The sequence below is a fragment of the Oxyura jamaicensis genome, chromosome 20 (assembly GCF_011077185.1).
Source record: "Oxyura jamaicensis isolate SHBP4307 breed ruddy duck chromosome 20, BPBGC_Ojam_1.0, whole genome shotgun sequence".
NCBI classification, from domain to species: Eukaryota; Metazoa; Chordata; class Aves; order Anseriformes; family Anatidae; genus Oxyura; species Oxyura jamaicensis.
Window position 1 is genome coordinate 6,912,800 of NC_048912.1, and position 24,708 is coordinate 6,937,507.

Below are 24,708 nucleotides of genomic sequence, written 5' to 3' on the forward strand. Positions count from 1 at the left end.
TCCAAACCAAACAACAACCGAGGTTCACAGACTCTCTGCAAAGCTCTCCGAGAGCCTGGCCCAGGGAAGACACCCTTTGCTTAGCAGAAAGAGGCCTGTCGACTCAGCACCATGAAACTGAATAAAACTTCTTTGTGGCAGCATCCAGGGGAGAAGGACAAAGGGCCTCTGCCACTGCAGCGTTTCTGAATGACTGAGGCCTCCAGCACCTCCAGCACCCCTCCCACCAGCAGCAAAATCCCAGCAAACTGAGTGCTTATTCATGGCTCCGGCTCTGTCCTTTTACTGAGTTTCCCTCTGCATCCTCCAATGCCGAGTATTTAACAATATCTCCTTTTAGCTCGTCTCTTGTCTGCCACTTCCGCATTTAATTGCAAGTTCATGGGTATTAAGAGGCCTGCACAGCTGAACGAAGGCATCTTGATTTGAAGGCTCCCTTTCCGCATAAAAGGGGAAACAGTTCTTTCTCTGTCTTGTCTGTCTCTCTCCATTTCCCTTTCACTTGGCCACTTCTCCCCTCTCCCTGCCCCCTCCCCAGTTTTTCTCCTTCCTATTCCCTATTTCCCAACCCACCTTTCTCTGTCTTTCCCCATAAATCAAATTCACACTCCTCAGAGGTTGGTGCGTGCGGAGAAGGGAAGGCAAAGCTCTCAAGCACTGGCACCTGTTCTCAAAATGGCTCCCAGGCTTCCAGGGGAATTTCTTGTCTGCATCAAAGGCTGTGGCAGAACACAACAAAACCGCCCACTGCCATTCCGCACGCTAAGCGTGTGGGCAGACTGCTTCATGGTAACGTACCTCAGCGGCAGCTCAGGGAGAACTACAGCTCTGCAAAGGTGAGATACCCTCGGTATTGCACAGAAAGGTTCAGAGGAAAATGTGCAAGCCGAAGGTGCAACTTCTGTAATACCAAGCTACGGAGAAGCAGGAGGAAAGGATACAAACATGTTCCCTATATGCATGCATTTTACGTGCACTGAGTAAGAGGGTAAAAAAAAAATTAAGAGATGAACAGAGCACTCCTATTTCCTCATTCCAGCCTGAATCCTTAGTGATGTAATTCTCACTCACGGCATAAAGTTGATTTAATAACACTCCACAGTGTTAAAACAAAAGAGGAACTGAACACTGCAACAGGTGGTGCCTTGAAAGGACCTGCAGGCCACGATGGACTCCACACATTTCATTTGCTGTGTCAAACTGAGAAAGTGGGGTGCCAGAAGCAAAAGCCACAGTAAAACAACCACCAATGTCTAGCGCAACCTGAGACACAAATTCATAGACTTAATTAGTTAATTGTGCCATATGTTTACCGTAATTTCACTTTTCTTCCATGTCCCTTCTTTTCCAAGTTCTCCAAACACCTACAATACCACGATTTTATGCAGAAATTGAAACCCTTATCAAAGGAACCATCTAAAACATGAAAAAAGGCAATTTGACAGTGTACATCTTAGCATTACACTGCTGTTTTCCACTCTCTCTCTGCACAGGATGATGCTCATTCACTACATCTGGCTCACAAAATCCGTAACACTGATATTGATGGTTACCTTCCCGCAGAACTTCCAAATATATAAAAATATATTACAGAAAACTAAGAACACTTCATAACCATACAAAATATATATACTTATATATAAAAAAAGCTTTTAACCAGAAGCTTGAAACCGAGCTGTGTTATAGATAATTCCTGGGTTTTGGTTGAAAAAGTTCATATATGGAAACAAACGTTACGACTGGCAGAAAAACAGATAATTCAGGAAACAGTTTTCAACTAAGCTATACATCTGATGACAATATTTTGTTTCAAATATTTCACTTAAAAGAAACTGAGGAACCAATTCACTCAAAAGGACGTTTGCATGGGTGGGGAGAGGAATTAATCCCTTGTTTCTGAAAGCCTTCAGACAACCTTTTGCAAACCAATGGAATCAAGGTAATTTGATTCTTTGATTTGATTCTTTCAAATCAGTTGAATCCCTGGCAAACCTGACACCTCTTGCTAACTCCCTTCTGTCCGCCTTTCACATTCCCAAGACAGAAGGGCAAGTCAGCCCTTCCCCCAGCAGCTCGGTAAGAGAAGGTACCACATGTGGAAAGTACTTCTGGCTTCCCTGGTAACAGCAACAAAAATAATAAATGCTAACCAGACTTACTTAGAGATATCTGATTTGAGGACGGAACCAAAAAAATAGTTTTTATTTTTATGTTGCTTTTTTTCTGATTTATTATAAAGCAGTGCAGAAGGGAGGAGGCCTTCTCAGCAAGGGTCAACACAACACCGAATGTTCTGCTGTGAGAAAACAGAGCTGTCTGTGTTTTTCATGGGGCTGCTTGAGCCAACAGTGACATGGAAGTGGAAAACTCTCCCTGATTTGGGGCATCTATGAGATTTAAGACAAACATTTACAAAGTTTGCTCAGCAGTACACTGCACAAGATACAAAAAAGGACAAGTCTGTATTTTAAGTCATCTGCCTCAGCACTCCACTAACATGAAAATTTCAAACCGAGTCCATCCCTTTGCAGAGCTGTAAGAACAACAGCATAACACGAAGACAGCTTAATCTGTTTGCATGTTCTGTGCTATACGTTCACGCTATATATCTTTTGACTGGGATCGTTCACAACATCTGAGCGACTTCACAGCTTCACCTCCACATCCTTCTCCCATTTGAGTGAACCCAGAGTGGCTGCCTCCTGCAGAGCACAGCTGGGCCAGCGCTCCCAGAGGTGCACACGGAGGGGCCGTGACTACAGGAAAGCCAAACTCCTTCAAGGAGTTGGAAAGTTACAGAAGCGACTATAAAAGTCGCAATGCCAACGCAAGGGAACAGAACGTCTGCTCTTCTGTAGCAGGAGAATGCTCTGGCCTCTCTTTTACAGAGCACTTAACACCCTGTTGAGATTTTGTACCTCCATTGGAACAGAGAAGTTAAATTGCCTCAGTTGTACACATCAAAGCACCTATCTGTTGGTAGTTGTCAACAGCAACTGGAGGTCACCTGCGGGAGGATTTATGTCACTGTCCTAAATGTTTGGTGCAGGGTAGTACAACACTTAGAAGCATGTTTTGCTAAGATCACCCCCGACCCTGAATTTGTGGAAAGCAATGGTAAGAGATCTCAGTTCTGCAAGTCTTTTCTTGCAATGCAATCAGCGTGATCCGATAGCTCAGGACAAGGCCCTGCCCCAGTCACTAGTTATTCAGTCTCCTCAAAGCCAGCTACTACTGGGCTTACACGTACGGACAAATCAAAGCTGTTCCACGAAGAGGCACGTGTCAGGCCTACCATGGAAGATGAGAATGTCACCTGTGCTCCTCCTGCCAAATTGCCACCATAATCTCTACCTAGAACAAACAGCTGAACATGTAAATCGATGATTAAGGACTAACAAATGAACTACATAGCAAGTGATACAGAGCAGAGGCCTATCAATCAACCCTCTTTAAAATCAAAAGAGGGTTGCTGGTTTTTTACGTTTTAATTACCTTGTGGGTTCTGGGCTTTTTCAGTGCTTGTACACTCTCATTCCATAAGCTGAGCTGAACAGGACTGAAGCACAGACTTCACTACATACCTCTGACATCCAGCTGTGTTTTCATACTCTGCTCTTTACAGATATAACCTTGTAAAACTGAAGCTGTCAGGCACCTTCTCGAGGCATTCTGTGACAATTTGCTTGTTTGAGAAAATTTGGTACGGCACACCCCAAAGGTGATATTCTCAGATTTTAGCAGAAAGGAATATAAGCATACAAAAAGAAAAAGAAGGGGGAAAAACAAAAGAAAGGCAGTGTGAGTGACATGAGATGAAGCCCAAGAGAAGGACATTGTGCAAACTGAGTTGTCTTGGGTAGCACGGACACACCCAGCCAGCACATTGCCATTAAATATGGTTGGCACTCAGTTATGTGCTCTGAGAAACCACATCCTTATTACAGACAGAGCTCCTGTCAAATGTTTCTTGGTACAAAGCTAGTAATTATTACTAATGGTATCATTAATTGTCATTTCACTACGTATCATAAAATAATATTTTGTTCTCATTAAGTTAAAAGAGCACAAAGTCTCTTGGAAACGGTTATGTCAAAATAACAATTAAGTCTAAGCAACTTTTAGAGACTGCCTGTGCCTCTGTGGCAAATGAAAAGGATGCAAGCCCACGGAATCACAGCATTTAGGAAAGCACAACTTCAATACAGCAAAAATAGCCAGGGTTCCTGAAAGGAGATCTCCTGAAAACAGCCGACAGGGCATATGCTCAGGCAGATCATATCTTGCAAGCAGATTTCAGAAGCAGACTTTGGAAAACAGCACCATCTGGATCAAATTTGCAACTCTACCCATAAATACGAAGGGACAGCTTATGGCACCACTGCAAGCATATTTATAAAGTGTGGGAATATCAGGCTGAGAGGCAAGAGTGCTAAGGGGAAAATGCTGTCTACAAGAGCAGAAAACGCAGCTGCACCACTAAGGAAGTGGTGTGAGGAAGCCACTTCACAGCAAAATGAAACCAGCCAGGACAAAGATGACTGGAAATGAGGCAGATGGATGCCAAGAACATTCAAAAAAGGTGAGACCAGCCAGGTTCTGGAGCCAAATTGTGACTTAGGAACGATGGGCAAAATTCTCCCATTCGCACAGAGAACCTCCATCCTAGTAGGGTGCTCCTGTGCACAGACAGCAGAGCCAGGCATGTAGGGAAAGCTGACAGCAGCATCTAGTCCCCCCAGGAGGATTTGAAATGAGAATTTGTACAACTGAAAATGGTCCAGTGATTTATACCTCTGAGAACCCAGGCAGACAAAACATGCTGTTATCCTTTTTACCCAAGTGACTAGCCAGAAATTCGCACGTTGTCCCAGTTTGGAGGAGACAATTCTTAATGGAGTTACGTGATTTTGCTTTTCTACAAAAACATGTAAAATCCCACTTCCATGAATACATCAGGAATCAAACAACCAGAGATGGAGATCTTGCTATCAGCACTTGACTTAAAACCTCTTTGTATTTTTTCTCAAGGCTCTTTCCATGTTTTAAATGAGAACACTTGCAAGGTGCTTGCATAGCCTGCCTTGGAATGACTAAGTGCTATGAAGGCTGCTAGGTGAGAAAGTGATTTTCTTTTTTAGGCGCACTAGTAGCTAGATGTAAATAGCCATACCGCTAACCTTCTCAACACTGTAGGAACAAATTATGATCAAGTGATTTTGCTGCTGAGCAGAAGGAACACCGCTCAGCTAAACACTGGTTGCAAGTCACTGGCATCACAAGCCATCTCTGCTTTAACAGAACTGTGCTGGTAGCAACCCAGGGAATGGCAGCTTTGGAACAACCAAGGGAGGAAGAAAACTGGAAGAGGCAGGAGAGAACAGACCCTAGTAATTGGAACCATTTCTGTGCTGGAAGCAAGTTTGTGAGAGCTACTCCTTGGCTTCAGCAGAGCATCAGCCAGCTTGGTTCAAGGCACCAAAAGGGCACTTTGGGCTAACCTGAGCTACGTCGATGAGCACGGCATCCACCCAGTACATTCCAGGTGGCAGATCCAGACAAAGAAACTTGTATTGACCGTACACTTGTATACAAACACTTGGGGTGTGCATGTAGGAAAGGGTAGAAACAAGTCAGCCAGCCAAAGGGCATTTCAGTTTCTTCCCATATTAACAGCTCTCCAATTGCTTTTAAAAAGAAAAGTAAATTTCAGTTCCCAAGTCTTCTGATGGGATTGAAAATTGGCCTGTCTTCTCTCCTCGACAATTCCTTCTCATTCTCTTCCAGGGCGTGCTGTGCCTTACTGTGCCTACTCTCAGCTCTGCTGAGCAAACGCACTCTCCAACAAAGTGCTACCACCCAGAACTGAAATGAGATGCTTTCTTGTCACTCTCTCATACCCAGCTTATGGGCCAGTCATACTGTTCTGCTCAATTTATGGCTGCCTCTGAAAAAACTGCTTCTACTCATTTGCAGATTTATTTTTGTTCTTCATAAGACCAACATCAGCAGAGATTGAAATGTCTGCTGTGTTCCCAGCACTGAAGAGAACCCCTATGCCTCCCCAGCATTTCTAAGGAAACAGTTACCTAGCTGTATATGAGGGGAAAAAGAAAAACAGTAAATCTGCTGCTTTTGTTTTACGATGATTATTTTGTTGAAGGCATAGTCACTGCAGCTGAAGAACTGGAGACCTAGAAAGCAGTGATGAGCTCCAGAGGAGGAGCATCATCTAATATTTAGCACCACACTCTTTATGCATGAACGTCCTCCATAACGCACTTCACTCTGCAAACATCTCCAGCTCATGCATGCTTTAATGGTTGGTACCATGCATCAATAAGTTATGAATTTGGAGATATGACTGCTATGTAAACTCATCAAGATTCCACTTGAATGAGTAACAGCCAAGAATTCACTCCCAAGAAGCACAAACCCCTTAATTCCCCCCCCCCCCCAATCAAGAAGGTACTCCACGGTAATAAATGGGGAAAGCAGGTAGGGGGGGTGGAAGAACTATTCAAACACAAGTTTAAGAAACTGAAAACAAACATTAAGGTTGTTTTGTGGCAGTAAATGGAAATTGCTCCAAACTGGCAGTAACTTACTTTCAAACAAGATGCTTTGGTAGGAAGGGGGTGGTGTTCTTGCTAGGCTGCATCTGTGACTCTTTTGGGGTACAGCACCTTCCTGCTGCAGAGCACACGGGCCCCAGGAGCCAGGCAGGCAGGGACCTGCACATGCCACCCCTTTTTATACTGGCATGAGCATAAGAGAATCCCCTTCCCTTGTTTGTTGTGCGTTCACCACTTACCGCACAGAAAACCAATTTCAGAAGTGTTTTTAAAATCTTACCACTCCTGCTTTTGTAAAACTGCCTGCAAAATTCAGTTTGTACTTACATACGCAGCCACAACTCACCTGAATCTGAAATATAAAAAAATATGATTTTTCTGATCTGTTCTGTGACCACCTTCCTTACATCCTTGGGACATCATTCCTTCATAAATACTGAAACCTTCACACAAAGGAAGGAAGCGACTTTATTTCACATCCTTCTGTTTATCACCTTGATGGTCAAAATCAGTACTAGAGTCCCTATGAAAAAAGCTATTTTATATTAGGATCACTATAGGGGTAGCTCCAATCAGAGCTGGTGAATAAACGGTAAGGGCAGATACATGCAGGAAAAATGCAAGGTTGTATGCAACTAACACTGAAATCAATGAAAAACACTCAGACAGAAAATTCACATCCAATAGCTCTAAAGATATTGCTAGAAATTAACAGTTTCTCAGAGTTTTCCTGGAACAGGAGACCTTCACATAATTACTTTCCTCAAGTTCTTGATCCATGAAAACTTCTCAAGGTCAATGGTCTCTGAGCTGAAAAACAATTTTATCTTTCTACCTCGCAGAAATCCTCCCCCTATATCTCTACAGGAGGAGACAGAACATGTAGAGAAGTGGCATTTCGGTTATTCTCCATCTCTCTCCCAAGATATATATATTCTGCCTAAAACCTAAAACCAATGAGAACTTCTTCACTGGCTATGAAATTCTGGTACACTGCACACCTCAGGTAGATAGATCTCCCTTCAGTGAAGATGAAACAAAGATGTGAGGAGAGAAAATGCTATAGGATTTCAGTGTATGTCAGAACTTCACATCTGAAATTGATAAATACCTCTTTCTATTTTTGCCTCACCAGGCAAAAATAAACAGAAGCCCTCCATTTTCAGAAGAGTGCTATTAAGGAGATGTATTATGGCACATCAAGCCTTTTTCTCCCAGGTACTCCAAAGCAGATTACCCTTTTGGAGAAAACCCAGAACCCCAATATCACAGAGTCTCATATGAAATACATGCTGGCAAAGATGCTGTGTAGTCTCTAAATTGAGGAAAATTCCCAAAGGATGGCATTGTGCACCCTTGCCCAAAAGTTTCTAAAGACAGCATCAGAGCTGCCCCAGAAAGCCAAGGAAGTTTGAGAACTAAGTGCCATGTTACCAGGGGAGATTTGTACCTGGGTGGGTCACTGCCTCATGTTTACACTGCTGGGAAAAACTTGATTCTGTACGATTTATATAATGATGAATGAAGACAGAAATGATCCATTTAGCCAAATTTGACTTAAATACACATTAGAATGGACAGGTAATATGTAAATAAGAAGCTTTGCCATTAAGATTATGAAATTTCTGTCACTAGTGTCACACCTGGTGTACAGTTAGTCAGAAGAAAGGACACCAAAGTGCTAATTACTCCCCTGTACAGAACAAGCTAACAAAAAGAACCCAGGGAATTTGTTTCCACTTCACCCAAAGTCTCAATCCTTCTGAACAATTACACCAGCTCTGCTGAAACTTGCTTACACAGCAAATACAAAAAAACATAGGCCTAGAAAACAGAAGCAGAATAAGACAGCACGTTTCTCTTCCTCCTTTGAGACTGCCACTCAGACATCATCTGTATTTAACATGTCTCCCAAAAAGCAAGTTCTATTCTGATGGCTGGGGGCTCACTGAAGATGACTCAGGTGATGAGCACAAGGCTGGAGAGCCATCGGAGCTTGGTCTAGACACAAACAGCTGTAAAGCAAGACCACATCTGAGCTCTTCTGCCCTCACAGCCCAAATAAACGCCACCCCCAGGGCACTGTGCGCCAGCTGGGCTTACAGCTCTGGCTCAGGGCTCCGGCAGAGGAGTTCTGGCACATGCTGAGTTTCAAAGCCCCTAGGTATCTCCCCCACTACTTTTCTAGTGTTTTCCATGTCTATGTGGCAAAACAGACAAATACCTAACCCTCAGCCACTCATGTTACGATTTCGCTGATAGCTGTAAACTACTAATTAGCATGTATTTGGGCTAAGGACTGCGACTCATATTTGCAAACCAATTTAAATGAGATGGCTGAAGCAATTTTTGTCCTCTGCTCTGGTTCTTCCTCTCCTGAAGGTCACACCTGCCTCAGAGAAAGGTGTACAGAACGCGCATCTGTTGCTAAAGCTGCTGCTACAATTCAACATAAAAGCCTGCTTTATACACTGACCTGGGAACTACGGGAGCTAAAACAGAACCCCCAGTCATGCTTTCCTAGTCCTTTCCTAGGACTTCAGGTTCTAGGAATGGGGCAAGACAATCACTGTCATGTTAACCGTCATGGAGACCCATCTAAATGTACCTGCAAACATCGGTTAGAGCCCTAAGCAGTGAAACAGAACAAAGTGAGTGGAAATACTTTCTGGTTCAGTCTACTGTACTCTAACCTAACAGTGAATGAAATAGGGATTCCAGAGTACTGCTATATTGCGTTCCCCAGCATTTCCAGTTGTTTGCAGTGAGTAGGAAGTACAAAGATTGTAACCCTCAAGTATCCACATGAATTTTGTGTGCATCAAACCAACCGTAGAGGGCCTTTGTGTGTCCACCCCCCTTGGGCCATACAACAGCATCACCTGCGAGCTCCAACAGTAGGGACGAGGAGGCTGAAAATACAATGCTCTCTCCTTCCCCTTGGACACATCTGATGAACAAAAGTTTTCTCATACAAAAATAAGAATTAGGACAACACCCAACAAGAGCACTGACTGAAGATAAATCTTCAAAGCAAATGAAGAGGAAACAGCTGAAGCCTTGAATAAGTGTACATAGAGACCTGAAACATACACCCTCCTGCTCTAAAAAATGGGTTTGTGCAGTAAATTTCAGGATTCATAGATTTATTCAATTCTCTTTCAATTTTAAAATCTGAACACTGGAACTAAAATATTGCCTGAGAAGAAGCTTCCCTTCTGTGGCATCTCCAAAGTTCCGGCTCCTCACCAAAATCAAGAAGTAGAGGGGAGCCACACAAGAGAAGTGCTGTATATACTGACAGTTCTAACTAAGCTTTTTCCAAATCTCCCTTCGGATTCTGTTTGGTCTCTGACAGTTTCACTTTCCTGGAACAGGCTGGCATTTCCTAGTGAACATAAGGGCAGCACAAGCAGTACATTCAAACCACTGACATTTTCACTTCACTTCTGTCTTTTAGACCCTTTGTGCTCAGCAAGGGCTTGATTGCAGAACTCAGGCTTGCACTAACTGCTTAATAAAGTATTTTTGCATAGTGCTGAGAAGAGCAGCTAACATACACACAAGCAGACTAGGCAAGCGTGAAACAACCAGATGTCTGAGTGTTTGCACTTGCACTTGTTGAGATTCTAGCATAAGCACAACTGTTCAGACAACTGCCACTGAGTAATTCTAAGACATAAAGTAACTTCTTTATTTACATTTTTATTACTCACTGAGCAATGGGAAGCTGCTGACTGGCAATTCCTGAAGAGCTGAGACTTATGTTCAACACTCCATGTTCACATCAGCGAACTACAACAGGAAAACTCTCCGAGCACAGCCTCTTACATCCAGCACTAATAATTTTCCAGTTCTGATAGTGCCAGTGTCCCACGTCCTCACTGACTCTTGGTCTGTATGTAGAGATTGCCAGCACTGCTTCTGGTTATACCTAACAGTCCTGTTGGAACAGAGCTGCGACCACCAGTTCATTGAGCATTAACTGCCAAGGATGTGTCAGCTGGTTGCCAGAAGACTGAATTAAAGGAGTATTATTCTTGCTGCTTTTTTCCACCAGGATGTATAGCTTGTGTGACATCTTTTACTCTGTTTTTTCTCCTAAGGGAAATGAAGGTTCAAGAGGATATTTAGCTTCAGCTGCCGACTCTCTTAGTTACTTCCTCTGCAACCTTCAGGCAAGTCATCTTGCTTTTCTGGGCCTCAGTTTCTCCATTTGCTAAATGCTGTTTTGTTTTTTTACTTTGAGAAAATACAGCTGAAAAAGCGCCACATAAACACAGACCAGTATCTTTATTCTTAATGCACTTCAAAGCAAAAATTTTCTTCTTCTCCAAAGCCTGAGAAAAAAACAGCCTGAGACTTTTCTTTCCACTGGGTTAAGCTGTTTTTCTGATACCATGCTGCCCCAGCAGCTCACCCAGAACCACATTAAAAGAACTTAGGTCATGCAGCCTTGCTTCCAAACACACACCACCTGGACACAGCAACTGCTGCCACTGCAATTTAATTCTTGCTTGCCGATTGCAAATTTCAGTTCCTCTGGTTGTGTGCTGTAAAAATTTGATTCATACTTTACTTTCCAAATATTGTGGCTTTTTCTTGTGCAACTGCTCATTGGTCTCTATTGTGCAAAAGGATCTCCTGTGACATGTATGCTGCATGCACAGTGTAACAGACAAATCCAAAAGACTAGCCATACTTTCTAACTTCTCTGATGTCAAGATGCATATTGAGCTGGTTTTAGATGTGGCAGGAAACAGGTCAGAGTGAAATTCCCAGATGTGCTTGCTGTTGATGATGTTCATATTTACATACAAAAGGCTGATACTGCAAGGTGATAGCACCTGCTACAGCAGGCTGAGCTTCACCAGCTCCTCCGGGCTTCAGCATCCTGCAGGATAAAGTCCATGGAGACAGCAGAAGCCCCAAAAGATGCTCTGACAAACATAATGCAAAGAAGAACATCACCTTAAGTATTCTTTTTTCTTTTTCCTCTGCTATTCAGTGTAACTGCAGAAGTTTTCCAGCACCCTTCACCAGAAAACAATCCATCTACTAGGCAAGGTTTCATCAGCTTGATCTGTTCACCATGCCAGAATGCAACTGAGTACATTAAATATTTAAGGCAAGAGAGGCTTAATAGTCAAATAAGAGATGAAAAGATGCATTACTTCAGGGAATGTTTTGTTCACTGAATAAAGAGTAAGAAAGTCATGCCTCATTTGGCAAACATACAAAAAATACAAGCCCAACCAACAACAGAAACTAAAGCAATAAAGAAACTTGTATACAAATTTTTAATTTTATAGCAGGAACTGCCCAGAGCTGATTTTTTCACAGAGCCATCATGGGTGGCAAATAGTGAAAGGCTATGAAATGATGTACTTTGTCTGCACTGACCCGCTCTAACTCCAGAAGTAGTGCCCTGTCCTTTTTGACTTCTTCCATTCACCCAAAACCAATACTCTTTCCAGTTGTGTTCAGCTCAAAAGTCGTCAATACATTTTAACTTTATTGGTTCATTTTTGTTTCTAAACACTTTCTCCTCTTGTTCCCTAACTCCTAAGTGGAGTTACTCTGAGCAAAGGAGGAGGCAGACTATCTGTCCTTGTGCAAGCCCTGGTAAAACAAGGCAACGTAAACCAAGAATCTGGGTGCAACGTGAAGGCCAGAGGATGGGATCCAGCAAAATACTAGCAAGTCAGCTATGGCAAAGCTGGAGGCCTGGCTCAGTAAAAAGCCCAGCAAAAACATAGATACTGCACCGCTAAATACACTGGCTTTTGTGTGCCTCATACCATTTCATGACTAAGTTAAGAACTCCAGTGGCACTTTTGTCTTGTATAAATAATGTAATCAGCAGATCTCACCTTTCAATTATTTCCCAAAGAAATTATCTTTAGCCCAAAGAGCCCCCAAATCATCATCTGCTTACTGACAAGCTTCCAGAACTTGTTCTCCACGCATGTGAACAAAACACTTGTGCCAATGCAAAGAAGGAGGCATTTCATTGCAACAGGGCTATTTGCACATGCTCTGGTATAAGAGCTGACAAAGGAACCACATTCTGGGAAAAGCCTCTCTCCAACATCCATCTTTTCCCGTTGAGAGATCATGCCTCTGACAACTGAATGCTCCTAGCAAACGTACTTCTGCAGCTCTCTTTGGAAACCTTCCCCCACCATTCTTCCCTTTTCTGCATCTTGTCAACACCCTCTCCTCACAAACAGCTGTTTCCCATCTGAGCCAATTTCTGAGCACAGCACCGGTAACATGACCGGGACAGGAGCACCAGCATCCAGAGGGATGTAAGGTAAAAAAAAACAATAATACTCAAGCGTCCAGCAAGGACTGTCTGAAGCCCTGGATTTTCCACAGTAAAAAGGGCATTAAATAAAACAGAAATGAGCAAGCAGCACTTCACATGAAGGACCAACGTGCTTTCAGTGTACTGTGTCTCAGCTCACAACTGTTAGCAGTGACAGTCAGAACTAGGTAACTGCAGTCTGCTTCCCTTTCACTCTGTCCTAAAGTAGCCCCCACCCGCTCAGACTGCATTTCCTCTTCCTTCCCTCCTGCACAGACCAAGAAAACGGAAGATATTGGGGCAACGACAGAGTCAGCAGTGACAGAAATCACTTACGGAACACTGGCCAAATAAATTGCCACCACTTGTGGCCTGGCACCTACAACTTTCACCTAAGCACAAAGCATCAGGAGGAAACCCATCCGCAGCCACCCCCGTACTGGGGCTGGTGTTACCTCTGCCACAGGCATCCCTGCTCTACCCCAGCCCTGTTACAGGGAGATGTGCCTGAGAGGCTGGGGGATGCCCATCCTAGAAGGCTAACAGCAGCAGGACACAGGCCTGAGCCTGGGAATACTGCTGGAGAAGTGCTGGAAAAGTGCCTGGCACCCTTGCGGCCCAGGCATCCTCACACTGCCCTAACCACGTCCCAGGCAGGGTGGCAGCATTAGAACAGGGCAGGGACCATTGCCAGGAAGCAGGCTGGATGCAGCCACCCTACTTTGAGACTAGGACAAATCGGGAGGACAAGGCAAGACCAGATCATGGCACTTGGCCTCAGGGCCAGAGAATAAAGCCCGGCACTGTTTTGTTTACTACATCTGTAGCCTGAGTCTCTTGCTTAACAATACAGGGCATTAACCACTGATCAGTCCTGACAACATCAGATAAACTTCTGCCTCAGTATCTCCTCACCCCCTGTAACCCACATATTAAATAATCCACAGCCCACTGATATTTATCTGCAGCAGGCTTGTCCATTGTTCCCACAACCACCTGGATTCTGCTTAAGAATCGGGTTTCAGAGTCTGCAGCATTTCACCAGCTCAAAAGTTTTACAGCCTTCCGTCCCTGCCCCTTCAAACAAATGAAAGGGGGTTCTTTAGCCTCCTAGTGACAATGTTAGCAGCAAATGGCTCCCTGTGAATTCAAAGCAGTTGTCAGATTAGACAGAAAGTCCCATGAGACCAGAGACTTTGCCGTGTAGCTAAAACCCACCCACCTATCTGAGATAGGAATTTGCATTTTAGTGAGTTCTTATCAGGAATCTGTCCCCAGACCAGGGCCATCCGCCACTTACACACCACACTTTGAACGTCAGGGAGCTCCTCTCATTGGCAGTTTCCTCAGCCTCTGAAATAACCCTGAATGCAACCTTTTATGGTTTTTTCCTCTTTCTTGACACATATTTCCCTCATGTATCCTATGACGGGTTGTTCCAAGTTACTCAAACCATGCTAGGATGATAGGCACAGGAGCAAGCAAAACTTGCAAGACAAAAGTGTTATCACTAAGTGATTTACTCCGGATAAGCAAATGTATAAGGAAACGTGGATAGTGTCATTATGCCTTTTTTTTCCAATCTAAGCTCATTAAACATGTACAAAAGTACTTAACATCTGACAGCCATCCAGCACTTCCAGTGTAAAATGAGTCTCAAGTTCAAAGCTGTTTCTTAATAAATCGTTTATTAAATCATTTGGATCACAAAGTCAAGCATCGCTCCTTGGTGACAGTCTCAGCAGTCAGGGTCACCACTGTAAAGGACTGAGCCAGTCTCTCTCTAAGTGGCCCACTCAGGGGAGCGATGAGCAGCATGACCCCCCAGCAGTCAATATTTTCCCCTTGTATGTCAGAACAGGCAGAGATGTTAGCAGAAAGAAACCGTGCTTGGCAGCACTGGCAGTGACACTGGTTCACATCTAAACCAGCAACCTGGTTTGTACCAGTCAAACTCCCAGCCCAATCACATCAAGCTTGGCAGCCAAAACATATAGCCAAGTACATCCCAACACATGCTCCAAGGAGCCCTGGAAACATTAGTCCTAACTCCTAAACAGTAACTATGAGCCCACTGGCAACATACCATCATCACCCTGCATGTTAAATTGTTTCCTCCTTTTATTTATTTATTTAAACTGGAAGTGTATTTCTGTGCCAACTGGATGATGACTAGTCCATGAATACTTTTAATGACTAAAAGACAGTGCTCATAAAAAAAAACATCAGAACAGCCTCATTTTACATATGCTAAGTAGTTTGGGAACCAACAAATTAACCTGTTGGCACACAAGAACTGACCGCAAGCAAAGCCAGAATAAAAACTGAAGTTTGCATTGAAAGTGTTCAAGAATTTACTCCATGAATCATGAGATGTCAGCTGGGTTGCAGTCAGGTGTTTTTTGTATGGCTGATATTCCTCCATAAAATTAGTGATAGCAATGAGATTGACTCAACATTCTTACATGAACATACAAGCTTCTTTATCAGTTCCACAGTCCCATAATGCAAGTAAACAACCCGATTTTTAAATAATCGGGGTGTAGAAACCTATTGCCTTCACTGCAGCTCAGCAATATATGACATGAAATTGCCTGTTGTTCCCTGAACTGCTGGAAGTTCCATCCAGTTAGCGACAAGTCCTTGTGCTAGCAGCACTGGGTGAGAAAGTAGGTGGGTTTTCATACATGGGCATCATGACAGTTGGAATGGTCAGTGTGTCCTCCTATCCTTAGGTTTACAAGGGCCTGTCACAGCTCCCATGCAGTTTTGGGCAATTACTATCTTGTGGCCTGCCATATGGCTCTCAGCTGTGTAAGCAGTGGGTTATTCTTCTAAGGAGCAGGGCTCATTAGGAAGGAACTATTTTCTTCCCACAGAACTGTTTTCTCCCACTCCCGTCTTGAGATCTGCAGTTCAAAGGGAGCTGAGGTTGCTTCATACGAGTTGCTCCTACACAAGGAAGAAGAAGGGAGCCAGGCATTTTAGCCACAGTAACCACCCTGAGGTTCTCCCCCAATACAGGTCTACTGCAGCTCTGAGTGCCCATTGCAGCTTGCCTCGATCAGCTGGGCAGAAGGCAGAGTTAAAGCTTTGACCAGTCTTGCCTAGGCTGGGCAATCAACCAGCAGTCTTCACCTGCAACAGCATTCAAGTCCAAGGTTTTGCTCAGGTCTTCGGCATCCTGTTGGTGCATCCCCAGCCCCAGCCTGAGTTTGTGACTCAGAGCGGAAAGAGAAGTATAAGGTGCCATTCAGTCTCTGCATGAGATAGCTCTGTAGGAATTGCATTACTCCACAATGAAGTCTCTGTAGCTGACTAAAAAATGACATTGTTGCATATTTCAAATCTTTTTCTTGCCTCTGGCTGTTAAGGGCTGAGAACGCTGCAGTCATTCCTTCTGCTGAACAGGAAAACTTCCAAACAGATAAGAGAGTGACACTTCCATTCCATCCTTGGAAAAGGTAGGAGCAGTTATTTCAATGCAAGTAGAAAACAGAATGTAAAACACTGAGAAATTAAGAGACGGAAAGGAGACCTGGAAAATGGAGTGAAGTCACCCCAGAAGAAGAAACAGCAGCCTTCCTGTGTCACAAGTACAACCCCTCTGTTTAGGTCCTTAATGCAAACAGCCTTCGTGCACTCTGAAGCAGCACTGCTTTACTGATTGCATTAATCAAGAAATCATCTGTCAATGCAGGGCATTAATGGAAATACTGCTGTGTAAATATGGATTAAGCATCCCACCACACTACAAGGAGGACGGGAACATGCAGCAGCATTAACTACAAATGAACTATGCATTCTTGCATGTCATCTAACGCATGAAATAAACGGGCTTGGCTGAAAGATGGCTGCAACAGATCCTTGCTGTGAAGACAAGGAACTGGCGGAGACAGCCATTCAGTACCATTTCAAAGGTTTGATCCACAAAACAGATGTCTGCAATTGTGACAAATGCTATTTGCAAATGAAAAATCTTCACAAAATACAGCAGTCCAGAAGGTATCTTTCAATTTCCTAGTTTCAAGAGTGTCAAACAAGGAGATGTGAAAGCCTTTGCCACAGGTAAGGCCTGGTCCATCAAGATCTGATGGGCCAAATTAGGTTTCTGCAATGCTGTGTCACTAAATCCTAATTTAGTGCAAGAAAACTAATGGTAGCCTTCACAGATAATGAAAGGCGTAGCAGATAAGCAGGTACACATGCATGTGGGTCAGCTCCATGTGGTGGCATGTGGCCACCACTGCAGACTGCCACTGCACAGTGACTCAGACCATCACCAACGTGAAAACATACCTTACAATTTACACCTTAAAAACCCACTACAAGACATTTACCAAGAAGGCGTGCATTGCAGATTGAGAATCCAGCTGAGACTAGAAAGAAAAAAATAGAAAATGGATTTTACAGCTGGAAATAAAAGGGAAATTCTCACATAGTCCCTTGTATTTTCTTGCAAGCGCTTAAAGGAAACAATAGGCAGGCAACAGAAATAGGTAATTTGTTGAAAGCCTCATCTGTCAGGGACTCATCTGCATACCTGCAGGCAGACAGGGCACTTGGGAGATGGTTTTTCAAGCCTCAGATACCCCCACAGAGCTGGATGCCGCTAGGACCGCCAGGTCTGACCAGAGAAGCTGACTTGAAGGCACGTTGCTCTCTGCCCCTTAAGCAAGGCTCAGCGCTGTCCTTCCAGGACACTTCCCAGAATTGTAAACATTACACTGCTCCCATAAATCCTGTATGCAAACAGTCGCTGTCACTGGTATGATCAATGAGTTGTCCTCAAAGACAGGTACAAATTCAGGCAAACCGTTTATGGTTGCTGTGCTACAATACACCTCCTGTATAACGTGTAAGAACTCTGCACTGCTAAAGACTTGTAAGTGCTTTGTGCCCACAGTTTAAGTACTAGAGTTCGAGAAACAGATTAAGTAGAGAATCCAAATAATAGCACAGAAATTATCAGAGGTAAAATTAAATAGCTTGTGAGAAAAGAATTGAATAATTTGACAATTTAGTCTAGACTGAAATACAACATGCTAACAGCCACAATATACTTGAGAAATTGATGCAAGAGAAAAAAATCACCTCTGTGCTCACTGAAAAAAAAAAGAGTTGAGACATTACAGTAGGCATTAGGAAAATGTTTACAACAATAAGGACACGTAAACGCCAGGATATACCATCAGAAATGACCCTCCTTTCCGATCAGAGCATTTCTACCAAAGCCCAGGGTCTTTGTCCCTCCCGCGCACTTACTCAGCCCCAGACTGCTATTGCAAAAGAGATTTGTTGCAGAGGCAACAGCACAGCGCTGGGAAAGCACAGGGCAGCCAGGCTCTCCCTGCCCCCCAGAGAGCACGACACATGTTCAGACAACTGGCATCCCCGACGTGAGAGGGAGGGACAAATGGCAAAAGGGCTTGATTGATGATATCACTGCAATCGAGGAGGGAGAGCCAGGGCAAACACTGCATTCTGAAGGATGGAACGACCAAAGAAAAGAGAGAACAGTTAACAAGGGTCAGCTGCACGCCAAGCCAGAACGAGCTACAGGAAGCAAAGAAAAAGGAGGTTTATTTCTCACCTGTGTGGCAGCAGAGCGGTGAAACCACATGGGGGATTTACAGGTATTTTCTCCTTGTGGCTCTTCTGTGAGAGTCCAAAAATAACTAAACAACTTAATTCATGTGAAAAATCTGCTGCGCTCCTATATACCTTTGGTTTGTAAAGCCTCACTGCAGAAGACATGGGCTGGTCACACAACTTTCCAAGTGAAGGAAATTGAGCTCAAACTTATGTCTCCAAGTAGAAGAGAACCCTTGAATTCTGTATCCTCAGTCCCTGCTCTTAGACCCACGGCTGGCTCTCCAGACCCAGCAAGCAGTCCACCTGACGTCCACAGAAATGCACAACACGGTGTTTCAATGAAAAGTCTGACAGAAAGTACACAGGCAGGTCTGCAAGAAAATCTGCTCCAAGTAGCCTTAGACTGTACTCCCTATTGCATTCCCATCCATACACCGGAGGAAGAAGAGGTTATCACCTGCTGGCATTTCAGAAACAAGTAAAAACTATGAAGATCCCTCTGTCTTTGTCATATCCCTCTGATATGTGGAAGTAGGAATTAACATTAACATCATTTAGTATACCCTGACCTGTGAAATATGACAGATATAGGATGCAAGAGAAACTTTCAAAATGCATGGAAAAAAATCCTTCGCTATTGAAAACTGACAATGCTGTTGACGTCCCTGAAGTTTCGCTGCTGTACACCAGCTGGGGCTTTCCTCCTTCTAAGCCTAAAGATGAATAAATATATTCAGAGCTTTCTTTGCTTTCTTTTGCTTTTCCATTTTCCATTTTGTTTCACTTTCTACTTCCAGACCATTTTCTTCAGATTCTCTTAGTATCCAGCACAAAAGAACTTTCTCACCTGCTTGCATTTCAGCCTTTAGTAGCTGTTTTTGCAGAGCACAATCTGAAAACAAAACTCCTACCAACAGAACTGCCAGCCCAATTCAAGAGTCATAATGCAAACTCCTAAAAATTAACGAGCATTTATGCCTTGCTGGTGTTCTTCACACTCTACAACCACAAGGGCTACAAAACTTGCCCTTTAAAACGAAAGCCACAATCTTCCTCAATTTACAAGTGTCAGGAACCAGACTTTTAAGAAAAACATCCCATGTTGTTAAGACTCAACAGCACAAAGTCTCGGTCATAGGCAATCATAACAATTGGATGTAGGCAGGCACATCTGAGTAACTGAAGCTACCGAACAGCAAAGCTAATTTAGATCTCTTCCAAACAAATTTCTATCTCCTTCCTCTCCCCAGCTGCTCTTTTAGCTGTCTCTTAGCAGAGGAACGGCATCACCCAAACCACATGGTTCACCTTGCAGAATCAGAGTTTATCTGGGCCTACCAAGGGTGAAACTTGCAGAGAACAGAGCAGGACAGGAAACCACACCTCACAGATGAGACAAATGGTCTGTTTGCTGCTCTGAGTACCAGAGCACTAATCTTGGATGCAAACACGATTGTGAAATATGAAGAAAAAAATAAGAGGCCTGTGATGCTTATCATATTTCGAGATGGGTGGAGTGCAAAATCCAGAGATACTAGATCAATTACAACCACAAAGCAAACAAGAAAAGGGAGCATAACAAATATTTTGAGACTGTAGGATGTGGGTTAATTTATCTGATGGCACGTGTCCTAACATAATATTTATACAATAGATAAGATGGAAGACTTCTAATGTTCATATAAAAATAAAAGATGCCATAATATTCAAACCTGAAAATAGTCCTGGTACAATCAGTTACCCAACCTGATACCTGTCTGATAAGGACAGCTCAACTTTCATTCTGTTCTCATGCCTGCCCTGAGCACACAGCAACTGTTCAAGCTAGAAGTACATCCTGGCATCCTGATATTAAAATCTACAAGTTGGTGGTTTGTCTTTGGAGATGAAAGAGCCATATCTGTATACGATGCAGAGCACAATTTGGTTGTATATACTTGCAATTACCTGACCAAGTTGTGGGAGCTGCATGTGCAGGTTACCCCAAGTGTTTAGTGAAATTAAAGGACTGCAGAAAAAATTAAGTGTGTATACAACAAAATACCTACCATTGCAATCTAGTATATTGGATAATTACTGTTACTACACTTTCACATGCAATTAATATGATTACATCTCCAAACTGCTAAGCCAAACCTCTAAATGCTGACATCTAATTGTTGCATACCACTATTCAGTCTATCTTTAGAACAATGGTCAGTGAATGTGCATGAAATTACTCAGGGCTCCTGCACCTCCTCACTTGAAAAACGGTCTTTAATCACCACAACAGCAATATCACAGATTTGACCGTAATTCTGTGGAATGACTATATCACATTCAAACAAACCACAACCTTTCTTTTCTCAAGGAATTTTGCAGGGACTTTTTTCTACAGCACAGGCAAGAACAGATACCTAGAGAACAAGTAAGCTTAGGGACTGCAGAGTGGCAATGTTATGCCTCAGTACCCAAAGGCTCTACTGTCAGCCACAAATTTATGTCAACCTTGGTATGCTAGCAAAATTATATGTCACCAGACAGATGCTTTAACATGTATCAGACTGGTCATCAAAGTAAATCATTGCCTGTTTTAGTTCTGTCACATAAAACTGAAATATTTACAAGGTTGCATGTAACGCGTAAACATTTCTGCATAAATTGCACTGTTAAAAGAGGCTGCAGGAAGGCAAAGAATTAATTGAATCTTGAAGTCTGGAGACTGAAAATGCTTATGGCTTATGATCTCAGCAGAGACTTACAACAGAACTATTTGCCCTGTTCTCTTTGAAGTTTATCTTACTCCATCAGTAACTTTTAGTCAAGTTCCATTAGCTTCAGACAATTTTCCACTTTGTTTCTCATTTGATCAGTAGTTCTTTAATGACGTTGGCAGCAGTATGTTTTCATCCATTCCCTGTAGTTCTCCCTGATGCTTTAAAAGTTGGTCTGTATAATGGGGCTTTATAAAGAAAGTTAGCACATATCCACATAACTACATTATCTATTAATATTCATGATTTCCACGGTATTTCTTCAAGCAGCATTCAGTATTTTGCAACATCACACCTGCCTAGTAAAATGGCAGATAAGATAGGACACAATACAGCCTGTGCATATTCATAATTGAGTAACTTCAGATCATTAGCCAAGAGCTGGTAGAAAACAGTTTGCCCTTTCTCAGTATGGCATCTCTTCATTTTGAGGCTCAATCTAGGAAAAGTGTATCAAAATCCTATGATATGCATGAGTATCCTATCTGTACCATACTAGCATTTAATATGGAATGTAGGCACTCTAATAAAATAGCTATAACCCTTGGAACTGATCGCCTCATCTTGCAAGATCTGGAGCAAACCACAGTAAAAAGCTATGAGGTTTTGTTCTCTCCACAGTTCTGGTACATAACACTGCAATGAGACTTCTCACAGAAACGGACTAGGAAACGGACTTTCTAACAGAAACAGACCAGGAACAAACTGACCAGCACTGCCTTCTTGTGCCCCCAAATCAAACCTATTGGATTGAATAAAACAATTAAGCTGTAGCGATGTGGGACAGCTAAGTTCACATTGCAGATACAACTCCTTTTGTGAGAATTACTAGAGGTAGGAAATAACAGGTTCTAGACACTACATTATTTACATGGGTAAATACCTCGAGCATTTTTATTAATGTTTTTACTTCTGAGCACAAAACCAATAGCAAGATGTTTTTCATGGTGACTAACAATTTTTGTTGTGAGAAAAGAGAACTTGATGTGCCATAACTTTCATGATACCCACTTTATGAATCCATAGAAGCAAAAATAAAGACAATCTTCTACACAAGGCAAACAAAATAAAGATTGAGTCCCTTTGTTTCCGGGGAAACTACTTTCCCTATAGCTTGAAGGGGGGCTGGGGGGAGGGGGAAGATTTCTAAGAATAAGAAAAAGATAAAAGGAAACCTTTCCTTTAACACCCTCACATGCTAGTCTTCTAAAAAGGACAAGAAATAGTCTTAGTTGTTTTGCAAATCCATAGTATCAAATACTTAAGAGATTCTTTTACATTACTAGGGAATACATGGAAGCTTCTGTTAGCAAGCAACCTCAGGGCTGTGAATAAACCCATAGAATTTAGTTGTTTGCTTTTTAAAACATTGTTTATTGAGAATACTTAATGAGAACTCCAGCTTCAATGGCAAATATTTAACAAGGAGCACAAACTCCCTCACCTAACCTTTTTCTAAAACACAACTGTCCCATCTTACTTATGGAAAACTCCTTCCAATCACTGAAAGATGTGAGATTTAGCCTTCCTTTATTTATCAAAGTGGTTAAAGTTTCTGAAGCAAAGGAACCTGCACCCCTCCTGTCTCAGCTCATGTTCTACAGTAACTAGTTTCCACAGGATCTGGGAACTGCAGCCTTTTCTCCACTGCTGCCAAGAAATTCCTTCTATAACTTATGGAAAAATAATCAATTTCAGTACAATTCACACTGTGAAAAAAAAAAAATTAATATCACACAAACACATTTGAGTGTTAACTGGGTACCATACCCCAGAAAGTAGAATAGTTTACGTTTATTTTGCACTGGGTAAGTGCTGCTCACATGGAATACGAGACAGTAAGAGACCCATGGGGCAAAAGCAACAGTTCCTACACAGTCACATCAGACCACTCAGAAAAAAAGCTAATGGGAGTAAAGTGGACTTAATTTGTGAGGCCCATGTAGATCTGAGAATACCAAATCCCAGAGCTACTTGTTAGAAGGTACTAAGTTAGGGCCTTCCACCAAATTCATGCAGAAAATATTTCTCACTCCAAATTTTGTTTTTAAAAATATCTTCCCACTACTGCTCCATTCACCCTCACGTGCTGCAGTAGGCCCTCATTCTCCCTTCCTTGGTGCTAAAACCATTCAGCTGCCTGAATGCAGTTGTATAGAGACTCAGCCCATAAGAACTAGGTCAATGATTGAAGGAACTTGTTATTTAGGACAGCAGAAGAACATTCAATACGCGCTTCAAGCTAAGCCTATGTGTGAACGCTGCTCTAAACCAAGGCCTAGAGATAGGAAAGATCCCATCCCTCAGTGCTTTATTCAAACATAATTACCGAAACAGAAACTCCACAGGGGAGTAAAGCTTTGCTATCAGAACAGGCCCCCAAGATAATTCTACCGCCAATCTCCGGCAAGTAGCTACTAACAAAGTGACTGTGAAGGGCTCCGGCTGCAGCAAGCCATCCTGAGAAGGCAGCCAAGCATACTCCATCGGTATCTTCTCCTGCCATTACCTAAGGCATATTACTCACCGCTGCTCCCACGAAAACTGCCAAGTTAACAAATATAAATAAATAAATGGCTGTTTTGTTCTGTTTAAATATATGAGAATCCCATTAGTTAATATTGAGAATGCATTTAGCTGTAGGATCTGAAGCTAAAAAACACATGCAGCCTGAATCTGCATTCCAGCCTGCAGCTCACAAAATCGCAAATTCAGTACTTAGGACAGAGGAATTTTCTGAGTTTTATTATGATTATTATTTTGTTTTGTCTATAGGGTGTGGCATTTTGTAACTTGCAGCTATTTTAGGAATCTCCTTACTGTGAGACAGAATCCTCATTTTAAATGAAGCTAACTGACACTTTAATTGAAAGCTTTCTGAAATTACAGACTTTGTGTTCAACTATTTGAGAGAGAAAAGGAGGATTTAAGTAGAGACTAGTTCTTAAAGCAACCACTTCCTTTCCATTTATCTTTATGCTAGACAGTTTGTCACTTGGGTGACTCTGAACAAACTGAATTTAAACAACAAACAAACAAAAGCTTTGCTGGAAAGATGAGTCAAAAAGGGTCCAGGGTCTAAGCCATTTAGATGAAATCAGGGTTTAGTACTTATCTAGCAAAACACCAGAAAGAATTTTTGCCCTGACCAATCTTTTGGAAATCTCTGCAGACTTCCCTTGCTTTGATTCCTGATCTCTGTGTGATCAAATAGTTTATTCTTCTTCTTTTTTTATGGCATATCTGTTATCTAGTAACTTTTACTGCGGGCTCTTCGAGTTATTTGCAGGACTGTGGTGGTATGCTGATGAATTCCACATCTAGAGCCTACGTAGGAAAAAGGAAACATCCAGATGGAGTTTTACTTCTGAACCACTCCGTTCGGAGGGCGGGTATAATTGTCTCCACATGCACAGACACACCCTGCCCAATCCCATATTTGTGTTTACCCGTAAAGCAATATATATATGTAGTA

General features: G+C 42.6%; 1 protein-coding gene across 3 annotated transcripts in view; it reads right to left on the reverse strand.

Annotated features, from left to right (window-relative positions):
- The window catches only part of PREX1 (phosphatidylinositol-3,4,5-trisphosphate dependent Rac exchange factor 1), a 175,694-nt gene that overhangs the window by 150,120 nt on the left and 866 nt on the right, over positions 1–24,708 (reverse strand). Inside the window, exon 1 of one of the 3 annotated variants that reach the window (XM_035344178.1) lies at positions 12,697–12,805. The exons of the other annotated variants lie outside the window; for them this stretch is intronic. Within the exon in view, the coding sequence (XP_035200069.1) occupies positions 12,697–12,780 (84 nt within the window). The 5' untranslated portion in view covers positions 12,781–12,805. Of the gene's footprint in view, positions 1–12,696; positions 12,806–24,708 lie in introns of those variants that run through there. 3 annotated transcript variants of the gene reach the window in all.